General features: G+C 45.2%; 2 protein-coding genes across 2 annotated transcripts in view; one reads left to right on the plus strand and one right to left on the minus strand.

Moving 5' to 3' along the window:
- Positions 1-13,077, plus strand: part of Rfc1 (replication factor C subunit 1) — a 74,872-nt gene extending 61,795 nt beyond the window's left edge. The window contains 8 exon segments of the mRNA NM_053547.1: positions 950-1,045; positions 1,371-1,469; positions 2,786-2,940; positions 3,059-3,176; positions 6,486-6,631; positions 8,659-8,872; positions 10,380-10,571; positions 11,744-13,077. Coding sequence (NP_445999.1) covers positions 950-1,045; positions 1,371-1,469; positions 2,786-2,940; positions 3,059-3,176; positions 6,486-6,631; positions 8,659-8,872; positions 10,380-10,571; positions 11,744-11,830 — 1,107 coding nt within the window. The 3' untranslated portion in view covers positions 11,831-13,077.
- A 2,806-nt stretch (positions 13,078-15,883) lies between these two features.
- Wdr19 (WD repeat domain 19) overlaps positions 15,884-17,817 on the minus strand; it is a 62,342-nt gene continuing 60,408 nt past the window's right edge. Inside the window, 2 exon segments of the mRNA NM_001191679.2 lie at positions 15,884-16,223; positions 16,505-16,581. Coding sequence (NP_001178608.2) covers positions 16,115-16,223; positions 16,505-16,581 — 186 coding nt within the window. The 3' untranslated portion in view covers positions 15,884-16,114.

The raw sequence follows: 17,817 nt of genomic DNA on the forward strand, positions 1-17,817 counted from the left end.
GTGGGGGTAATAGGGCATCTTTTGGGTGCCAGTTCTCTCCTACCACAGGTTCTAGGATCAGTCTCAGGCACCTAGCATGATGGGAAGTGCCTTTACCCACTGAGCCATCTTGTTGTCTCAGGGTTCCTGTCGCTATGATGAAATACTGTGATAAGACAACTTGGCCTGCACTTTCACATCTCTGTTCACTACCTAAGGAAGCCAGGAAGCCAGGAGTTTAAACAGGCAGGAGCTAAGGCAGAGGTCATGGTGGAGTGCTGCTGAATGGTTTGTTCTCCATGGCTTGCCCAGCCTGCTTTCTTATAGAACCCAGGGCAACCAGCCCAGGGGTGGCCCCACTTATAATGAACTGCACTTTCCCATTAATCACTAATTAAGAAAATGCTGTGCCAGCTTGCCTACAGCCTGATCTTATGGAGGCATACGATAGCTTGTGTCAGGTTGACATAGCCTGTATGGGATTGGGGATTTAGCTCAGTGGTAGAGTGCTTAAGGCCCTGGTTTTGGTCCTCAGCTCCGGGGGGTGGGGGTGGGGATGGGGAGAACCAACCAAAAAACTAGCCTGTACACTGGCCCAGAGTATTTTTAAATGACATTATTATATTTATATAAAGGTTGATTTTTAACTTTAGGCAGTGTCAGTGTTGTAGCCAGTGAGGTATATTTAAGATATGATGATTGCTCACTCAAAATTCAAGGGTCAATTTGTTTTCAAAACAGGGTTTCTCTGTGGAGCCCTGGCTGTTCTGTAACTATCTCTGTAGTCCAGACCAACCTTGGACTCAGAGGTCTGCCTGCCTCTGCCTCCTGAGTGTTGGGATTAAAGGCTTGAGCAACCACACTCAGCTCAAGGGTCAATTTTTAAAAGTATCTCATAAATATTTATAGAATTTTAGGTGCTAGTCATTAAAAAAATATCAATAATAATTTCCTTGCTTGTTAATTTCAGAGTGCAATGCTGTCTATTGCATTTAAAGAGGGATTAAAGATCCCACCTCCAGCTATGAATGAAATAATTTTGGGAGCTAATCAAGATGTCAGACAGGTGAGTTAGATATATATTTTGGGGAAGTTGTTACTTTTCTAAATTTAATTTTATTATTTTATGTGGATTGGTATTTTGCCTGTATTCATATTGACCACCACTTGTGTGCCTAGATTGGCAGAGGCCAAAAACGGGCATCCGATTCCCTGGAAGTGGAGTTACAGATGGTTGTGAGCTGCCATGTGGGTGTTGGGAGAGAAGCTGAGTCAGCTTCCAGCTCTTGGCAATTGCCAGGACTTTAGCCTCCCACTCTTGAAACTTGCACAGGATAGGAGAAGAGCAGCCATTTCTTACCCTGGCATTGTCTTCTTTCTGTTTTTTCCAGGTTTTACACAATCTCAGTATGTGGTGTGCACAGAGTAAGGTCCTAACCTATGACCAAGCCAAGGCTGATTCTCAGAGGGCCAAGAAGGACATCAGATTGGTAAGATGAGTTTCTGTTTTTAGTTACATTATGAAGTTGTGTTTCTTATCCTGCTTATATGAGCTTTGTAGACATAATGTAGAGCTCACAGACTTGTCAGACGCAGACAGTGTGCTTTTTCTCAAATGTGGCCATCTTTTACAGGTTTCTGAAAAAGGGAATTTTTAAGTTAAGTCCCATGCTTCATCACTGAGAGTGATTTTTTGCCCCAGTGGACCTTCTGCCTGCATATGTGGCCTGCATGATTATACTATTGGGAAGTCTGTTTCAAGTGGCTTAGTTTAACGTCCAAATCTAGAGGTCTCTCTCACTTGCCTTTGCTGTTTTACTAGTCCAAAATTATAGATGGAGGTAGAGTAGAAGGCACAGAGACTTCCCATGCAAGCTTCCCCAGTCTACACTGCCTCTCTCATTAAGCATCCTGCACCAGAGTTTCAGGTAGTAAATTTACACTGGACACACCGTAGTTTACTAGGGTTCATGCTCGATATTGCAGTCTCTGTCTTTTGACAGGTGGACAGTGGCGTGCCTCTACCCTTGCAGAACTCTGCAGTAGTTTCCCTGTGCTCTGACTCAAAATCCTTCCTTCCTCTTTTTTAAAAATAAAGATTTATTTATTTAATGTATGTGAGTACACTGTTGCTGTCTTTTTTTTTTTTTTTTTTTTTTTTCTTTTTTTTCTGGAGCTGGGGACCGAACCCAGGGCCTTGCACTTGCTAGGCAAGCACTCTACCACTGAGCTAAATCCCCGACCCCTGTTGCTGTCTTGAGACACACTAAAAGAGGGCATCAGATCCCATTACAGATGGTTGTGAGACACCATGTGGTTGCTGGGAATTGAACTCAGGACCTGGGGAAGAGCAGTCAGTGCTCTTAACCACTGAGCCATCTCTCCACCCTTGGAGAAAGTTTTTGTTTTTTTTTAAAGATTTATTTTATTATTATATATAAGTACACTATAGCTGTCTTCAGACACACCAGAGGAGGGCATCAGATCTCATTATAGATGGCTGTGAGCCACCATGTGGTTGTTGAGATTTGAACTGAGGACCTGGGGAAGAGCAGTCAGTGCTCTTAACCGCTGAGCCACCTCTCCAGCCCCGGAGGAGGTATCTCAGTACTTCCAGACTCCACAGTTGTGGTAAAAGTGTTGTGAACTATGTGCAGGGTTTTGTGTAAACATGATTCTAGGTCATTTGGGACCCTTAACGTGGGGTACCATTCTCCACAGCAGGCAGTGAAGATGCCCATTGCTCCAGTGTCTGCACCAGCATTAGGCTTTGGTCACTCAGTCATTCTCTGCCCCTTCTTGGCAGGGCCCATTTGATGTCACCCGGAAAGTGTTTGCAGCTGGAGAGGAGACTGCACACATGTCACTGATGGACAAATCGGATCTCTTTTTCCATGACTATTCCATTGCACCCCTCTTTGTCCAGGAGAACTACCTCCATGTAAAGCCTGTGGCTGCAGGGTGAGCATTGAGGGCAGTGAGGGGCAGGATCAGGGCTCTGAAGCACCATAGATCAGGTCCTTGTGCAGGAGTGGCTGGGAGTGGATGGTGGTATAATCAGACTGTCTCTTTTCTGCAGGGGTGACATGAAAAAGCACTTGATGCTTTTAAGCCGGGCAGCAGATAGCATATGTGACGGTGACTTAGTGGACAATCAGATCCGGAGTAAGCAAAACTGGAGTCTTCTGCCCACACAGGTAAGTGTGGGGTCTGCCTTAGCTGTGGTTCCTGTAGTTGAGTTTGTTTTTTTTTTTTTTTTTTGGCTCTTTTTTTTCTTTCAGAGCTGGGGATCGAACCCAGGGCCTTGCGCTTCCTAGGTAAGCGCTCTACCACTGAGCTAAATCCCCAGCTGAGTTTGTTTTTAATTGTTGTTTTTCACACATACACACACACAGACACACACACATCCCTATATTATTTATAAATATTTTGCATTTATATTTATATATGATAAATATATATAGAATCTGTGTTTTAAAGGTGTATAGAGAAGATGTCTGTACTTAAGAATGAGGCATCATTTCTCATTTTCAAGCAAATGTGTGGCTGTGATAGAGAAGGCAGGCAAGGCGGTATGGTGACATAAACCTGTAATCCCAGCAAAGGCTGGCACAGGAGGACTGCCGTAAGTCTGAGACCAGTCTGCTTCACAGAGTGAGTACCAGGGGAACCAGGCTCCCTATCAAGATTCTGTCTCAGAAACAAAAGAAATAAAACCAGGGGTGGGATATTTCCTGGAGATCATTGTTGCTCAGACCAACAACACGCCACATAGACCCGATCCTCAGAGCCGTGGGCACAGATGAATGGTGGAGGTCTATCTTGTGTGCACGCGGCTTGGGTTCCATCTCTGTGTGCACTCACAGGTAAATACTCCACAGAATTTAAATGACAATACTTTCCGAGTTTAATCCCAGCAGAGCCAGAGGCAGGCAGGTCTCTGAGTTTGAGGCCAGCCTGACCTAAAGAGCAAGTCCCAGGACAGCCATGGCTATACAGCAAAACCCTGTCTGAACACCCTTTCCTTTCCCAAAAAGAGAAAAAAAGAAGAAAGTTTGCCAAACCATTAGTATTAATAGGAAAATACTGCAGAAAGCTCCCCTATTTGACTACAGAAGGATGACTAATTCTAGTCAGTCCTCCTGATGAAGTATTTCTACCTTCTACAGTTCATAAAGATCATCTAGAGGAACCTTGTGAGAAAATGTTAGTAGAATCAAGGAGAATACATTTATGGAAAGTATAGTAAAAACCTTCAGAAAAGAAGGCTCCTTTATTTTGGACCTTCCTTGGATGGTAGATTATCCTGTTTTCAGCTAGCTAGTCCACACTCTAATCTCCCTGTGTGGTCACTTGCTTATACTAAATGGTTCTGTGCTGTGAGACTGGCAACTGGGAAGTGGCAGGTATTCTGAGATCAGTTGGTCAAGGCCAGGAAGACCTCTGAGACAGTTGGAGACCTGGGTTGATTGAAGTCTCTTCCTATGCTCATTCCCTCTCCCTCTGTCCTTCTCCATCCACTTCACTTCTGTGCACTGGAGTACCTGGGTGCATTCACATGAATGAGGAGGCTAGAGTGCGTGTGTGCGTTCACATGTATGAGGAGGCTAGAGTGCGTGTGTGCGTTCACATGTATGAGGAGGCTGGAGTGCGTGTGTGCGTTCACATGTATGAGGAGGCTGGAGTGTGTGTGTGCGTTCACATGTATGAGGAGGCTGGAGTGCGTGTGTGCGTTCACATGTATGAGGAGGCTGGAGTGCGTGTGTGCGTTCACATGTATGAAGAGGCTAGAATACGTGTCTGTATTTTTTTTTTTTTTTGATTTATTTATTATATATCTAAGTACACTGTAGCTGTCTTCAGATACACCAGAAGAGGGCATCAGATCTCTTTACAGATGGTTGTGAGCCACCATGTGGTTGCTGGGAATTGAACTCATGACCTTTGGAAGAGCAGTTGGGTGCTCTTAACCGCTGAGCCATCTCTCCAGCCCACGTGTCTGTATTCTTATGTATGAGGAGGCCAGAGGTCAAAGGACATTATTCATCTGGTGCTGTCTACCTTGGTTTGTGTTTGGTTTGGTGTTGTTGGTTTTTTCTGAGCAGGGTCTTACTCTATAGCCTTGGCTGTCCTAGAATTCTGAACTCTCTGTAGACCAGCCTGTCATCTGAGAGATCTGCTTGCCTCTGCCTTCTAAGTGCTGGGATTAAAGGTGTGTACTGCCATGCCTAGCTTTTTTCTTTTGAGATGGGGAGAGGAGGGAGAATGTGTGTGCGCATGCATGTGGTGGATGCATGTAGAAGTCAGAAGAGGGTGTCACTTCTCTGGAGCTGGAGTTAGAGGTGGATGTGAACCACACATTACTTGTGCGTGTCTTCTGCAAGAACAGTAAGTGTCCTTAACTGTTGAGCCGTCCTCTCCAGGCCGACCTCTCTCCCTCTCCCTCCATAGATTTACTTACTGAAGTGCATGTACGTCTATGTGCTGGGTGCATGTGTGCGTATGAGTGTGGGTACCCATAGAGGCAGATGTAGTGGATCTTCCTGAAACTGACATTAGAGGCAGCTATGAGCTGCCCAGTGTGGATGCTAAGAACTAAATGAGGTTCCTCTGGAAGAGCAGTATATGTTCTTAATGACTAAGCCATCTCTCTAGCCCCTTGAAATAGAGACAGTGTCTTGATGACCTGGTGGCCTGTCATTGAGTCCCAAAGAGCCTCTTGTTTCCTCCCCAGTGTTGAGGTTACTAGTGAGCAGTGTAAATGCCTGCTTTTTCTTTTTTTTTTTTTTTTTTTTTTTTTTTTTGGTTCTTTTTTTCCGGAGCTGGGGACCGAACCCAGGGCCTTGCGCTTCCTAGGTAAGCGCTCTACCACTGAGCTAAATCCCCAGCCCCAAATGCCTGCTTTTTCACACGGGTGGTGGGGATCTAATTCAGGTCTTCATGCGTGGGTGGCAAGCGTTTTACCTAAACTGTCTCCCCAGTCACTATGTTCTGTTTTCTATGGGGGGCGCCTCCTATACCTGTAATTTGGACAGGAAGCGAGTGCACTGCAATCAGTGGCCCATTTCTTTCTGCTGCACCATTTTGACTGCTGCACCATTTTCAATTGCTATAATGTACTGCCCACAAATTGGATGAGATTTAAAGAAAAGAAGTGTATTGAGCTCCTAGTTTTGGGAGATGAGGAGCCTGTAGCTTGCTCACGGGGTGCTATGGTGGCACAAGGCAGGAGGTGTGTGCGTGTGTGTGCGCGCGCGCGAGCACATGAGCATGCACTATGTATGCTTGATCTCTCTTGCTTTTACAAGGCATCCAGCATTCACTTGGGAGAGCTCCATTGTAATGACTTCCTGTCCTATAACTCACTTTGCGTTACCTTCAGATGCTCCAGTTGGACAGTTTCTACTCTATACCTCACAGTGAGGATGCAGAGCTGCCAGAGAAATAGCCTGTACCAAATTTAAATCCTGGACTGTTCGATGTCTACTTTCCTCCTTTCCTCCCAGGCCATTTACGCCAGCGTTGTTCCTGGAGAGTTGATGAGGGGCTACATGTCTCAGTTTCCCAGCTTCCCAAGCTGGCTGGGAAAGCACTCGTCTATGGGCAAGCATGATCGGACTGTTCAGGACCTGTCCTTGCACATGAGTCTTAGGTAAGCAGCAGCCGTGCCCCCCGCCCCCCTGTCATTTTGTTAGTAGGTGCCTTTTCTAGATCTTGTCAGCAGTCTTCAGCCACCTGCGGTTGTCTGTTGCTGCTGTGCACAGAATGGCTTAAAACACCACATGTTATGGTCTCCCTGAGGGGTTTCCTAGGTGGGTGCTGGAGTTACCAGGTCTTTGTAAGTGGAGGCTGCCGTGCATGTCAGAGTCATGGAGATTTGAAGGTGCTGCTCTGTGGCAAGGGAGATAGGGGAGTCACCAGGCTGTGTTGGGCTTGCTAGGGGTCACTTCCATATCTACTCTGTGGTCCCCCAAGCTTAAAGTACCTAGGCATAAAATTGCCAGGCTTGAAGCCAGAAGCAATTATGAAAAGATAGATGTTACTGTTAGAAATATTATTTTGCTCAGTTGTTTTTACAGGAGGACTATTTATTTTTTGTTTATTTTGAGACAAGATCTCTGTACAGCCCTGGCTGGGTTGGAACTTGCTTTATAGACTAGGCTGGCCTTGAACTCATAGAGATCTGCTTCTCACTGCTTCTGGAGTACTGGGATTAAAGTGATGTACCACCAGAAAGTTTTTTTTTTTTTAAAGATTTATTTATTTTATTTATATGTTAGTACACTGTAGTTCTCTTCAGACACTTCAGAAGAGAGCATCCCATTATAGATGGTTGTGAGCCACCGTGTGGTTGTTGGGAATTGAACTCAGGACCTCTGGAAGAGCAGTCAGTGCTCTTAACCGCTGAGCCATCTCTCCAGGCCCCCCCCCCTTTTTTTTAAAGATTTATTTATTATATTTAAGTACACTGTAGCTGTCTTCAGACACACCAGAAGAGGGCATCAGATCTCATTACAGATGGTTGTGAGCCACCATGTGGTTGTTGGGATTTGAACTCAGGACCTCTGGAAGAGCAGTCAGTGCTCTTAACCACTGAGCCAGCCCCAGAAAGTTATTTCTTGATAATATTCTACTAGTTCTCAGCAGTCCAGAGCCTGTTTCCCTGCTTCTGGATGGCATAGGCCATTTCCAGCTCTGCAGAATCTTGGATTTAGGGGAAACCTTGCTCCATCCAGACAGGAAGGTTCAGAGTATAGGCATGAGGAAGTGCAAGAGAGGTATTTTATATAATTTTGTCTTTTACAGTCAGAAACCACAAGATATTAAACACTCACTCACACAGGAGTGGCACATAACAAAGGAAATCTAACTGCGGTTTCCTTATGCCTTTAATATTTTGGGACTGGGAATGATATATTTGGCTATGGTAAGGGTGAGCACAGGGATATAATTGTTGGGATGTTAGAGTAAGGTGGAAGTTAGAATCGTGTTTGCTTTCTAGTCACAGAGCAAAGAAGTAGAAAACCGCTTTTGAGTACTGTGGGGAGGAGGGCTAGGTGTCCCACTGAATGCTATTACATTTGGATCAGCGGTTTAGGGTCACATAGAAATTCATGCCCAGTTTACAAGGTCTGATTGAAATGAAAAATCTCACACACACACACACACACACACACACACACACACACACACACACACACACACCCCTCCCTCTTCCTGCTTGCCTCGCCCCTTCTTTCAGAGCACTGGGGTTGAAAGCATGTACCATGATATTTGGCTAAAAACTTTTCATGATATTTCAGTTCATTGATTTTGTGGTATGAATGTGTATTTCAGTGACTCATTTCTGCTCGTGTTACTGCATATCTTCATTTGCGTGCTCAGAGTGCTTGTGGAGGGCCATTTGTAGAATGGGATGCACCTCGGCTTGCATGACAAGTGTCTTTACCCCTTAAGCCATTTGGCTGCCCTAAGAGCTCTTCTCCTAGGACCACATAGTATTCAGTAAAAGGACCTGTGAAATAACTTACGTGTTATAAAATGTTTACTTGCTTAAAAGATAAAAACCTTGAACTGTGCCTGATTCATGGGTGTTGGTGATCTAATGTGGAGATTTAGAGATAGGGTGCCATTGACATGATTTAAAAAATACACATTTTATCCTTCTGTTTGTTTCAGAACTTACTCCAGCAAAAGGACAGTGAACATGGATTACCTGTCACACATCAGAGACGCACTTGTACGACCCTTGACCTCACAAGGAGTAGAAGGGGTTCAGCGTGTTGTCACACTTATGGATACATACTATTTGGTGAAAGAAGATTTTGACAACATCATGGAAGTTAGCAGCTGGGGGGGCAAGCCCAGTACCTTTTCCAAGCTGGACCCCAAGGTAAGATGCACTGCCACTGTCCACAGTCAGTTGGAAATGACCATGCTGTGCTAGCAGTGCTTGAGGGTGTTCTGGGTACTGTAGACAGTTTGTTCCTCCCCCCTGAATGTCTGCTACCTTCCTGGACAGTGGTCAGAGAAGACTGAGAGACTTCACGCTACATTTGTATTTTTATCTTGCCCTCAAGTTGAGTGCAAAAGCAAGAGGACAAGTGTGAGCTCCAAGTGCACATATGTCCTTGATGGGCAATAGGGTGAGCTTGAGGGCACGTGTGAATCAGTGAGAGGGGAAAGGAAGAGTGTGTTCTTGGCCTGAGGGCTTCTGTAAGTTTTTCTTCACTAGGTTGACCTTGAATTCCGAATCCTGCTTCAGGGATTGTAAATGTGCAGCATGGCACCTTTCTTAGTCGGCCTGCTGACCCACCGTTGTCTCACTGCACCCTTCCATGGCGGTATGTCTGTAAGGAGACCACCAGTGATGTGACAGGAACACGGGCTGGTGCCTCACTCCTGCACCCGTGGATTGCTGTAGAGGACTTTCTCTGTGACTTGTCCTCTCTAGATCTTTACCTGGCTCAGTGGCCTGAGTTTACTGTTACAGTAGACTTCCTTTGTTGGGATGCGGGCTGCCTTTTGAAGCGTGAAGTTAGGGTTATTAAAGTTACTTAGTCCTCCGAAGCAACCACTGTTACCATAGTAAAGACGAACAGATTGGTTTTCTTTTCCCAGAACTAGAGATGGATCCTAGTTCTTTCTGCAAACCAGACACATACTCTAGTGCTGAGGTTTCTCTCCAGCTCACCAGGTTACCCAGAGTGACCTTCACTGTGTTGTATTTGGCCCAGGCAACCCCAGAACCTGTGTTCTTCTGCCTTAGTCTCCGCAGGCTGCTAGGATTACAGGCATGTGCTACTGCCACGGGTGCCAGTTTCCATGGTTTGTAGTCAAGACCAACTTGAGTCTTAGAGTAAGCTCTTTTTGACTTATTTTTTGATTCAGAGACTAACCACTGATTTGTTTTTGGTTTTGCCTTGTTTTGAGACAGGGTTTCTCTGTGTAGTCCGGCTGTCTGGACACTTGCTCTGTAAACCAGGCTGGTCTCGAACTCAGATACATCTGCTTCTACCTCCCGAGTGCTGGGATTCCAGAGGTGTGCCAGCCACTCTGCCGAACCATTGATTCTTAATCTCTTTTTCCCCTTGAGCTGTGGGCTCAAAATTCTCAAATAAAATAAAAACAAATGGAGATGCAGCTTAGTAATGGTGGGGGTGCTTAGTATACACAAGATCTCTTAGTATACACAAGATCCCTTAGTATACACAAGATCTCTTAGTATACACAAGATCTCTTAGTATACGTGATCTCGAGGAACACACATAGGGAATGGATATACTTCTGTTTCTATGTAACTAGTTTGCAGATAGTTTAAAGGGGTTCCCCAGGTTCTCAGTACTTAACTGATGTTAGAGCTGTCCAGCGCTCAGGTAACCTCTTTTCTCTGACTTTAGGTGAAAGCAGCCTTCACAAGAGCCTATAATAAGGAGGCCCACCTGACCCCATACTCACTTCAGGTGGTAAAGGCATCGAGGCCCAGCATAGGTCCAGCACTGGATTCTGAGTACAATGAAGAGTCACAGGAAGATGCCACTCAGTCTGATGAGAAAGAGCAGGATGCCCTAGAGACTGATGCCATGATCAAGGTAGTGTACTCAGCGCTCGGCAGGGCACCTCAGAGGAGATGGGCTCCCTTCTGTGTAAAGTGCCATGGGGTAGTAAGGCGTGCTCCGCAGGTAGTGTGGTGAGGTGGAAAGACAGTCATGTCCTGCTCGGTTTAATTGAAGGTGATAGGATAGGCCTCATTTTTTATTAAGTGAACTTATGGCATGAAAATAGGCCATCATAGTTATGTTGTTCTATAGGAAGAGTACATGTACACATGTGTGTGTGTGTGCATGTGTATGTTCAAGCACATGTGGAACCTAGAGGTCAAGTGTCTTTCTATTTCTATCTAGTTTTTGAGGCAGAGCCTCTCAGTGAACCCAGAGCTTGCTCCTTTGGCTAGATAGCTAGCCAGCGAGTCCTTAAGGTCTGTCTGCATGTGTCCCCCTCCCTAGCACTGAGGTTAGAGATGTGTGCTGCTTGCCATGCCTTGCTTTTGTGTGGCTGTTGAGGATCTGAGCTTAGGTTTTGAAGCTCATGCAAGAAGTGTTTACTGGAGTCATCTCAGATGCCCCAGAAAAGCACTGTAAGTATAAGCATATATTAGTATATGCATGTATTAGTATAAGCATATATTAGTATATGCATGTATTAGCATAAGCATATATTAGTATATGCTTTTCAAACCACAGGTGCATTAACAGAAAAACACTTTCAACCTTTCGCCTACTTTTGTTTCTTGTGTTTTGTGGTAGCCATGAAATTGCATATAAAATTTTATCAGAGTAAAACTGTTTGTCTTTGCTAGTAGAGGTTAGATGGGGCATGGAATCCTGAGACAGGGGCATAGCCTCCTCCACCTTTCACTTTGTCTTCCTGTGTAGCATGCCTGTGGAGACAGAGGCCTTTTGCAATTGAATTGGCTTCCTCTCTCTTCACAGAATGACTGTGCTTAGATGTCCTGTGAGAGATTTAAAGAAAGGGAAGTTCCTCACTTGTTTGTTCTGGCTTTCCTAACACTGTGTTCTAAATCCAGGAGCCTGGCTCACTCGAGGTGCAGCTTAGCTCCTGTGCTGTTGCCGTTCAGGGCTGAAAACTTGCTTGTCATTTCTCAGAGGCATTGGCGTGACCTCGCTTTTCTAGTTATATTGTAGGGAAAGGTTACGTTGGTGTGTCATTACTCATCAGGGTATTAACTGTGTGTTTCCTCCAGCAGAAAAAGACGAGATCTTCAAAGCCTTCAAAATCAGAAAAAGAGAAGGAGTCCAAAAAAGGAAAAGGAAAAAATTCGAAGAAATGAAGCCCTTGTTCATTACCAATAACTGCTTTTAACTTACCCTCTCGACTAATTCAGCTGGTCTAGAGACCGAAAGCCTCACCCTTTGCCAGAGTAACAGGTTTGGTGTAGCACAGTGGAGTGGCCTGGTGGTCTCATTGTAAAGGACGGTACAGCGAGAAGGTCTATAGCCAGCTCTCGTGCACCTCTTATAGAGGAGGACAGGACTGTCTCAGCCCTGCAGTGCCCTTGCCAACTGTTAGACTGCTGGGACTCGAGGTGACTTAAGACTCAAAAGTAGAAGTGCACAGGTGTTGGAGTCAGATTTTAGTTGACCATACCAAGACTGGGTGCAGCAGGACTGAGGCCTCTTCTGTAGCTTAAGTCTATCCCAGTGGCCTTAGAGGGCCAACGCTTAAGTTTATTCCAATGGCCTTAGAGGGCTGATGCTGTTTTTTTGTTTTTTTTTTTTTGTTTTTTTTTTTAAAAAACATGGTAGCTCTTATTTTATGGTCAAACTGTAAATAAACCTTAATCCAAAGCACCCATCAGCTGGAGCCGAGCATTCTTGGTCTGTAGTCAGGTATCTCGCAAAGAGTGCATCAGGAATCAGGTGTCCATGTGATGCATGGGTCACTTTTGTCACCTTGAAGAGCAAACTATTATGCTGGTATAATACTCTCCTTATTAATTTGGTTGGATTACAATATTCAGCATTTCTTACTAACTCTGTGAATTGCAGTTCTGCAAGTGAAGGGTCAGAGCTCAAGTTCCCAGCATCCCTTTGCACTGACCACATTGCTGCTGTAGGTAGTCTCAGGCCACTTGGCTAGTCAGGGTGAGTAGACACGGGACTGCTACACATTCCTGTCCCCGTGCAGTCTTAACCCTCAGGTTGAAACAGAGTCTAGGCTGGGTCAGACCCACAGGCTCATTCTGGCCGGGAAATGCTGTCCTGTGATGGCGTCTATAAGCCCTACTGGAATTTCAGATTGTGTCTAGAACTGTGCTTGTTGAAGGACCCTGAGCTGTGGCCATAACCTGGCCTTTAGCTGTTTAGTTCTTTTTAAATCAGAAAGTGCTCAGAGGTCTATGCTGCCTCTGTGAGGTAAATGCCAAAAAGAATATAAAGGAAGGACCATGCTCTGTCTCTGAGGACTCATGGCATTGTTGGGAGACGAGACCTGGAGACGTTGAAAGTGTGTTAACCAGTGGAGTGTGTTTCGTGGAGATCGGTTCATTATGGAAATAAAACACTGCTTAAGCCTGAGCCTACTGAGTCTTGCCCTTCTCTTCTGTGCTGAAATTGGCTGCTGCAGTGAGGGCTTCCACACCCAGAGGATATAGATGGTTCTCGAGTGCACATTCTTCCATTTCTGTTACTTTGAGACAAACAGGTCATGTTTCTCCATTGGAGAAGCATTCCAGGAATGGCCTGGTAATCCGCTTGCTTTCAGAACAAAGCATAGTGCTTGCCCACTCAGTTCACTTATAATTTAAATGAATAAAGTTTAGAAATGGTAAATATGCTGTTTAATACATGAGGATAGTAATGGAAGTCTGTTGGGTTCTTCCTTTGAAGCCCCTAAACGTGAATGAAGTAAGGGTGCAAGGAAAGGAAGGTGGGAGCAGGATGAGGACCCAAATGTCTGCGTGGGATTGAGTCCTAGCAGCTCCTGACGTGACCTGTGGTGCCCTTGTGCTCTGAGCACTCCATGGAGAACATCGAGTCATGGCTGCTTAGATGCTGTCTCACAATCTCCCGTAGTCCTTTAGATAAATTTTACTATTTGACCTCTTGGAGTTATCTTCCTGTAGTTCTGGAATGAGTGTGCTCACACGTGAAAGCTGACACTCGTGACTCAGAGTGCGGCCTGCTTGTCTCCCTGGTGCCGGGTGGCCAGGACTCCTCCCCAGGGGTGAGGAGGTGTTTTTATTAAGTTGTATTGTGTGGTGAGCCCCTAAGACAACAGGTACAGCAGGAGCCATGAAGGTGGGTGTTCAGAAACCAGAAAACATGGCACTTTGGTCCCTAAGTACTGATGCTCATGCTCAGTTGCTGGTTACTGTATGTGAAGCCTAATCACCTGATTCCGGGGACTCATGTCTGTTGGCTCTTCAGGCTTTGGTGACATTGGTCATAGGTCATGGCAAGAAAAGTACAGATGTCTTGCGAGTGAGTGTGGCACTTAAGACACTTCACCTCCAGGAAGACAACAGGAAATCAGCTGATACAAGTCTACACTGTGTGCAGCAGGATGAGCAGGCGACACTAAGCTTACTCACTTTTAAAAGATGACTTTGTGCAGTGTTATCTGCCCTAGCTAAGCTATCTCCTTCACGTATCCAAGTCCAGGAAAATGTTACAAGGATCTAGTCAACAATTTTATTTTAAAGGAGACACTTAAATATAAAAGTTATTAGAAAAATCTTGGTATTTACAATTCATGTACTATTAATGGTACAGAGCACAGAATATGCAGGCCTTTGAAGAGGAAATGTACAATTGGAGTAAACAGCAGGTTGTGCCGCTGTAGTCACAGCAGCAGCTCAGTGTAGCTGGCCTGTCTCATGAATCATTCTTTTATGTCTACCGGGGGGTGGGCACAGCTTCCTGAGGGGAGATGCCATCTACTCAGCTGCACTGTCTAAGAAAGGGACAAACAGATACCTTTAGAAGGGCCTCAGGTAAAATGGCCTTCCTGGTAATAAAGCTGACTTCCTGCCCATTTCCCGACTTTCAGACAAACAATATGGCGCTTCCTGACTAGTGCTATACCACATGCTACTGGACATTACCATGGAATCTCCTGTGAGGGATTTGAAAATGTTGAGGCTGCTTGAAATTAGACAGAGGTTCCTTCTCAGCCAGGGAGCAGTGGCTCCAACAGTGCTCACTGTATAAGGAGACAACATGACAGTGTATAATCCCAGCTCACGGAAGACATGGCTTCAAAGAGCTCTGATGTGGCAGTTTCCATCATCTGTCACATGTGTCCATGTAGGGCAGGATTTGGATAGAGCCTGAGGGCTCCATTAACATGGCAGAGATACACACTTATCTCCCCACAGTGCTGTAAAGTCGGGACAGAATACAACAAGCAACTAACTGCCCAGAGATTTTGGAAAGCAGCTGGGGTGCTTGTGAAAGAGAAATTTGCCGGGTTAGATTCAGGGCCTTCGCTGTGTGTGCACCATGCTGGGGATGGCTAGAAATCACGTCATGCTGAGGTGAATCTATCCCCCGAATGACACTTGATTTTAGCACTCAAAAATCAATATAACCTACTAAATGGAATAAAGGGAAGAACAATTCATTTGATAAAATTTGAGTATTTAGAAAACTAAGGAAAAGCTAACTAGATTGGAGGCCCTTCTGAAAAGGAAAACAGACATCCTCATAATAATGCGGTGAGGCTGGTGTCGTAAGCCTGTGATCCCAGGACCTGGGAGTGGAGCAGGAGGACACTGCAAGGTCAAGGCCAGCCCAGTCTAGGGTGAAACCTGGTTTCAAAACCTGTGAAATAGCTCATGGGGCAAAGGGGTTCTCATGACCTGAGCTTGGTATTTTTGTGTGTTGGAAAGATAGCAAGAAAGTGAAAAAGCCCACAAATATGTAACAATATGTGCAAGTATTACATCATAAAACTGACATAGACTTATAAAGGCAGGCCAGTTCTGAACTGGACTAAGAACTTTGAGAAACGTACACATGGCCGACAAGCACATGAAATGACGCCCTGCCCTGCTTCCTACACACTGAGTCAGACTCACAGACTAGGAGATGAACCCGTGACTGTGACCTAGGATTCCATTTTAACCAGGTTAGGGATCCCTCTTCCCTCCCCTCCCCTTCTCCTGAGAAAGTCCTTGACCCTGGAGTGAGGTGGGAGGAGTATGTATGTAGCTTTGTGTGGCTACAACAAGACTTAGGAAAAGAAACGTAAAAATATCTGGAAGTCAAACTTTGTGTAGTAAATCGTCAACTGAGAAGCTTGCATTTAAAGGAAACTGGCTCTAGTTTTAAGGGGTTGATTAAAAAAAACTCGTCATAGTTTGATAAAATACATTCTAGTTAGAATTCATGATGCTGCTTGGCTAAATTACCTTTGCCAATTGGAAAACCTTATTACCTGCATTTTAACATTTAAATAAAGAAAAGAAAAGCTTGTCAGGGCCGTTGAACTTTGACAATTACATGTTACACAGAAAGGAGTCGGTGCCAAGGAAGAATTAAGCTGCGTTGTAGGTGCTGGGCTTCGGGGCCTGGAAGGAGGTCGTGCAGGCCTTCACCTGGGCTGCTGCTGACTACTCCGTCTCTGTTCGTAGGTACTGGGTGCAATCTGTAATTTTTTTCAGTTGACTGGAGTTTAATCTTTCTGAACACATGGGACACGTGCTTTCACTGTTTAGCAATCTGTTTTGGGGAGATAAATACAGAGTAAATGAAATATATAATTAACATGTCTTTATCTTTGGGTTAAGCTAATGGGAAAATCTTCCACCTCCTCTTAACATGTCCATCCACGAAGAGTGACAAGATTCTCTGGGAAAATGCTCTCAGGTTACAGAAGGTCCTTCAAAGGACCCCTAAGGATCTTTAGGGATATGGAGTGAGGGGTCCTCAAAGCAAAGGAGTGGCAGAAAAAAAAGCCCTGTTTCTGAATTCCCTTGTGGTACTGGGATTGTGTTACTTACATCTTGAATTCTGAGTACAGCGCAGGGAAGCCACAGTGTGGGCACATTGTCCAATCGTCTTTCAGCATGTGTCGGCCCTGGAAACCGTAAGAGTGAAGTCTGTCATCTCTGAACACCGAGCAGGCCACAGCCACAGCCAGGCTTCTGACAGGACGTCATTGCTCGTGTACAGCGCTGGCGACTGCCTAGAAAGAGCAGCTGAAGGGCTGGAGCTGGACTGACCTAGCAGGCTCACGTTTAAAGATGGACTAAGCTTTGGCTTTTTACTTCAGCATGTGAAGTTCTGTCCCTTCAAATACAGCTTACATCAGCTAAGGGATGGACCAATTTGACATTTTAATTTTCTGATGGTGGGTCTTGGAGAGGTGAGGTTAAGATAGGATATCTCTGTGTAGCTCTGTAGACCTGACTGGCCTTTAACTCCAAGATTTGCCTGCCTCTCTGCCTCCCGAGTAGTGGGATTAAAGGTGTGTACCATCCACACCGGCCTGATGTCTTAATGGTGAAATAAAACTACCAGTTACAAATGCCATGGGAGGAAAGAACCCAGATGCCCTTCAACAGAGGAATGGATACAGAAAATGTGGTACATCTACACAATGGAATATTACTCAGCTATCAAAAACAACGAGTTTATGAAATTCGTAGGCAAATGGTTGGAACTGGAAAATATCATCCTGAGTGAGCTAACCCAATCACAGAAAGACATACATGGTATGCACTCATTGATAAGTGGCTATTAGCCCAAATGCTTGAATTACCCTAGATCCCTAGAACAAACGAAACTCAAGACGGATGATCAAAATGTGAATGCTTCACTCCTTCTTTAAATGAGGAAAAAGAATACCCTTGGCAGGGAAGGGAGAGGCAAAGATTAAAACAGAGACTGAAGGAACACCCATTCAGAGCCTGCCCCACATGTGGCCCATACATATACAGCCACCCAATTAGACAAGATGGATGAAGCAAAGAAGTGCAGACCGACAGGAGCCGGATGTAGATCGCTCCTGAGAGACACAGCCAGAATACAGCAAATACAGAGGCGAATGCCAGCAGCAAACCACTGAACTGAGAATAGGACCCCTATTGAAGGAATCAGAGAAAGAACTGGAAGAGCTTGAAGGGGCTCGAGACCCCAAAAGTACAACAATGCCAAGCAACCAGAGCTTCCAGAGACTAAGCCACTACCTAAAGACTATACATGGACTGACCCTGGACTCTGTCCCCATAGGTAGCAATGAATATCCTAATAAGAGCACCAGTGGAAGGGGAAGCCCTGGGTCCTGCTAAGACTGAACCCCCAGTGAACTAGT

This window comes from Rattus norvegicus, chromosome 14, assembly GCF_021556685.1.
Source record: "Rattus norvegicus strain SHRSP/BbbUtx chromosome 14, alternate assembly SHRSP_T2T, whole genome shotgun sequence".
Lineage (NCBI taxonomy): Eukaryota > Metazoa > Chordata > Mammalia > Rodentia > Muridae > Rattus > Rattus norvegicus.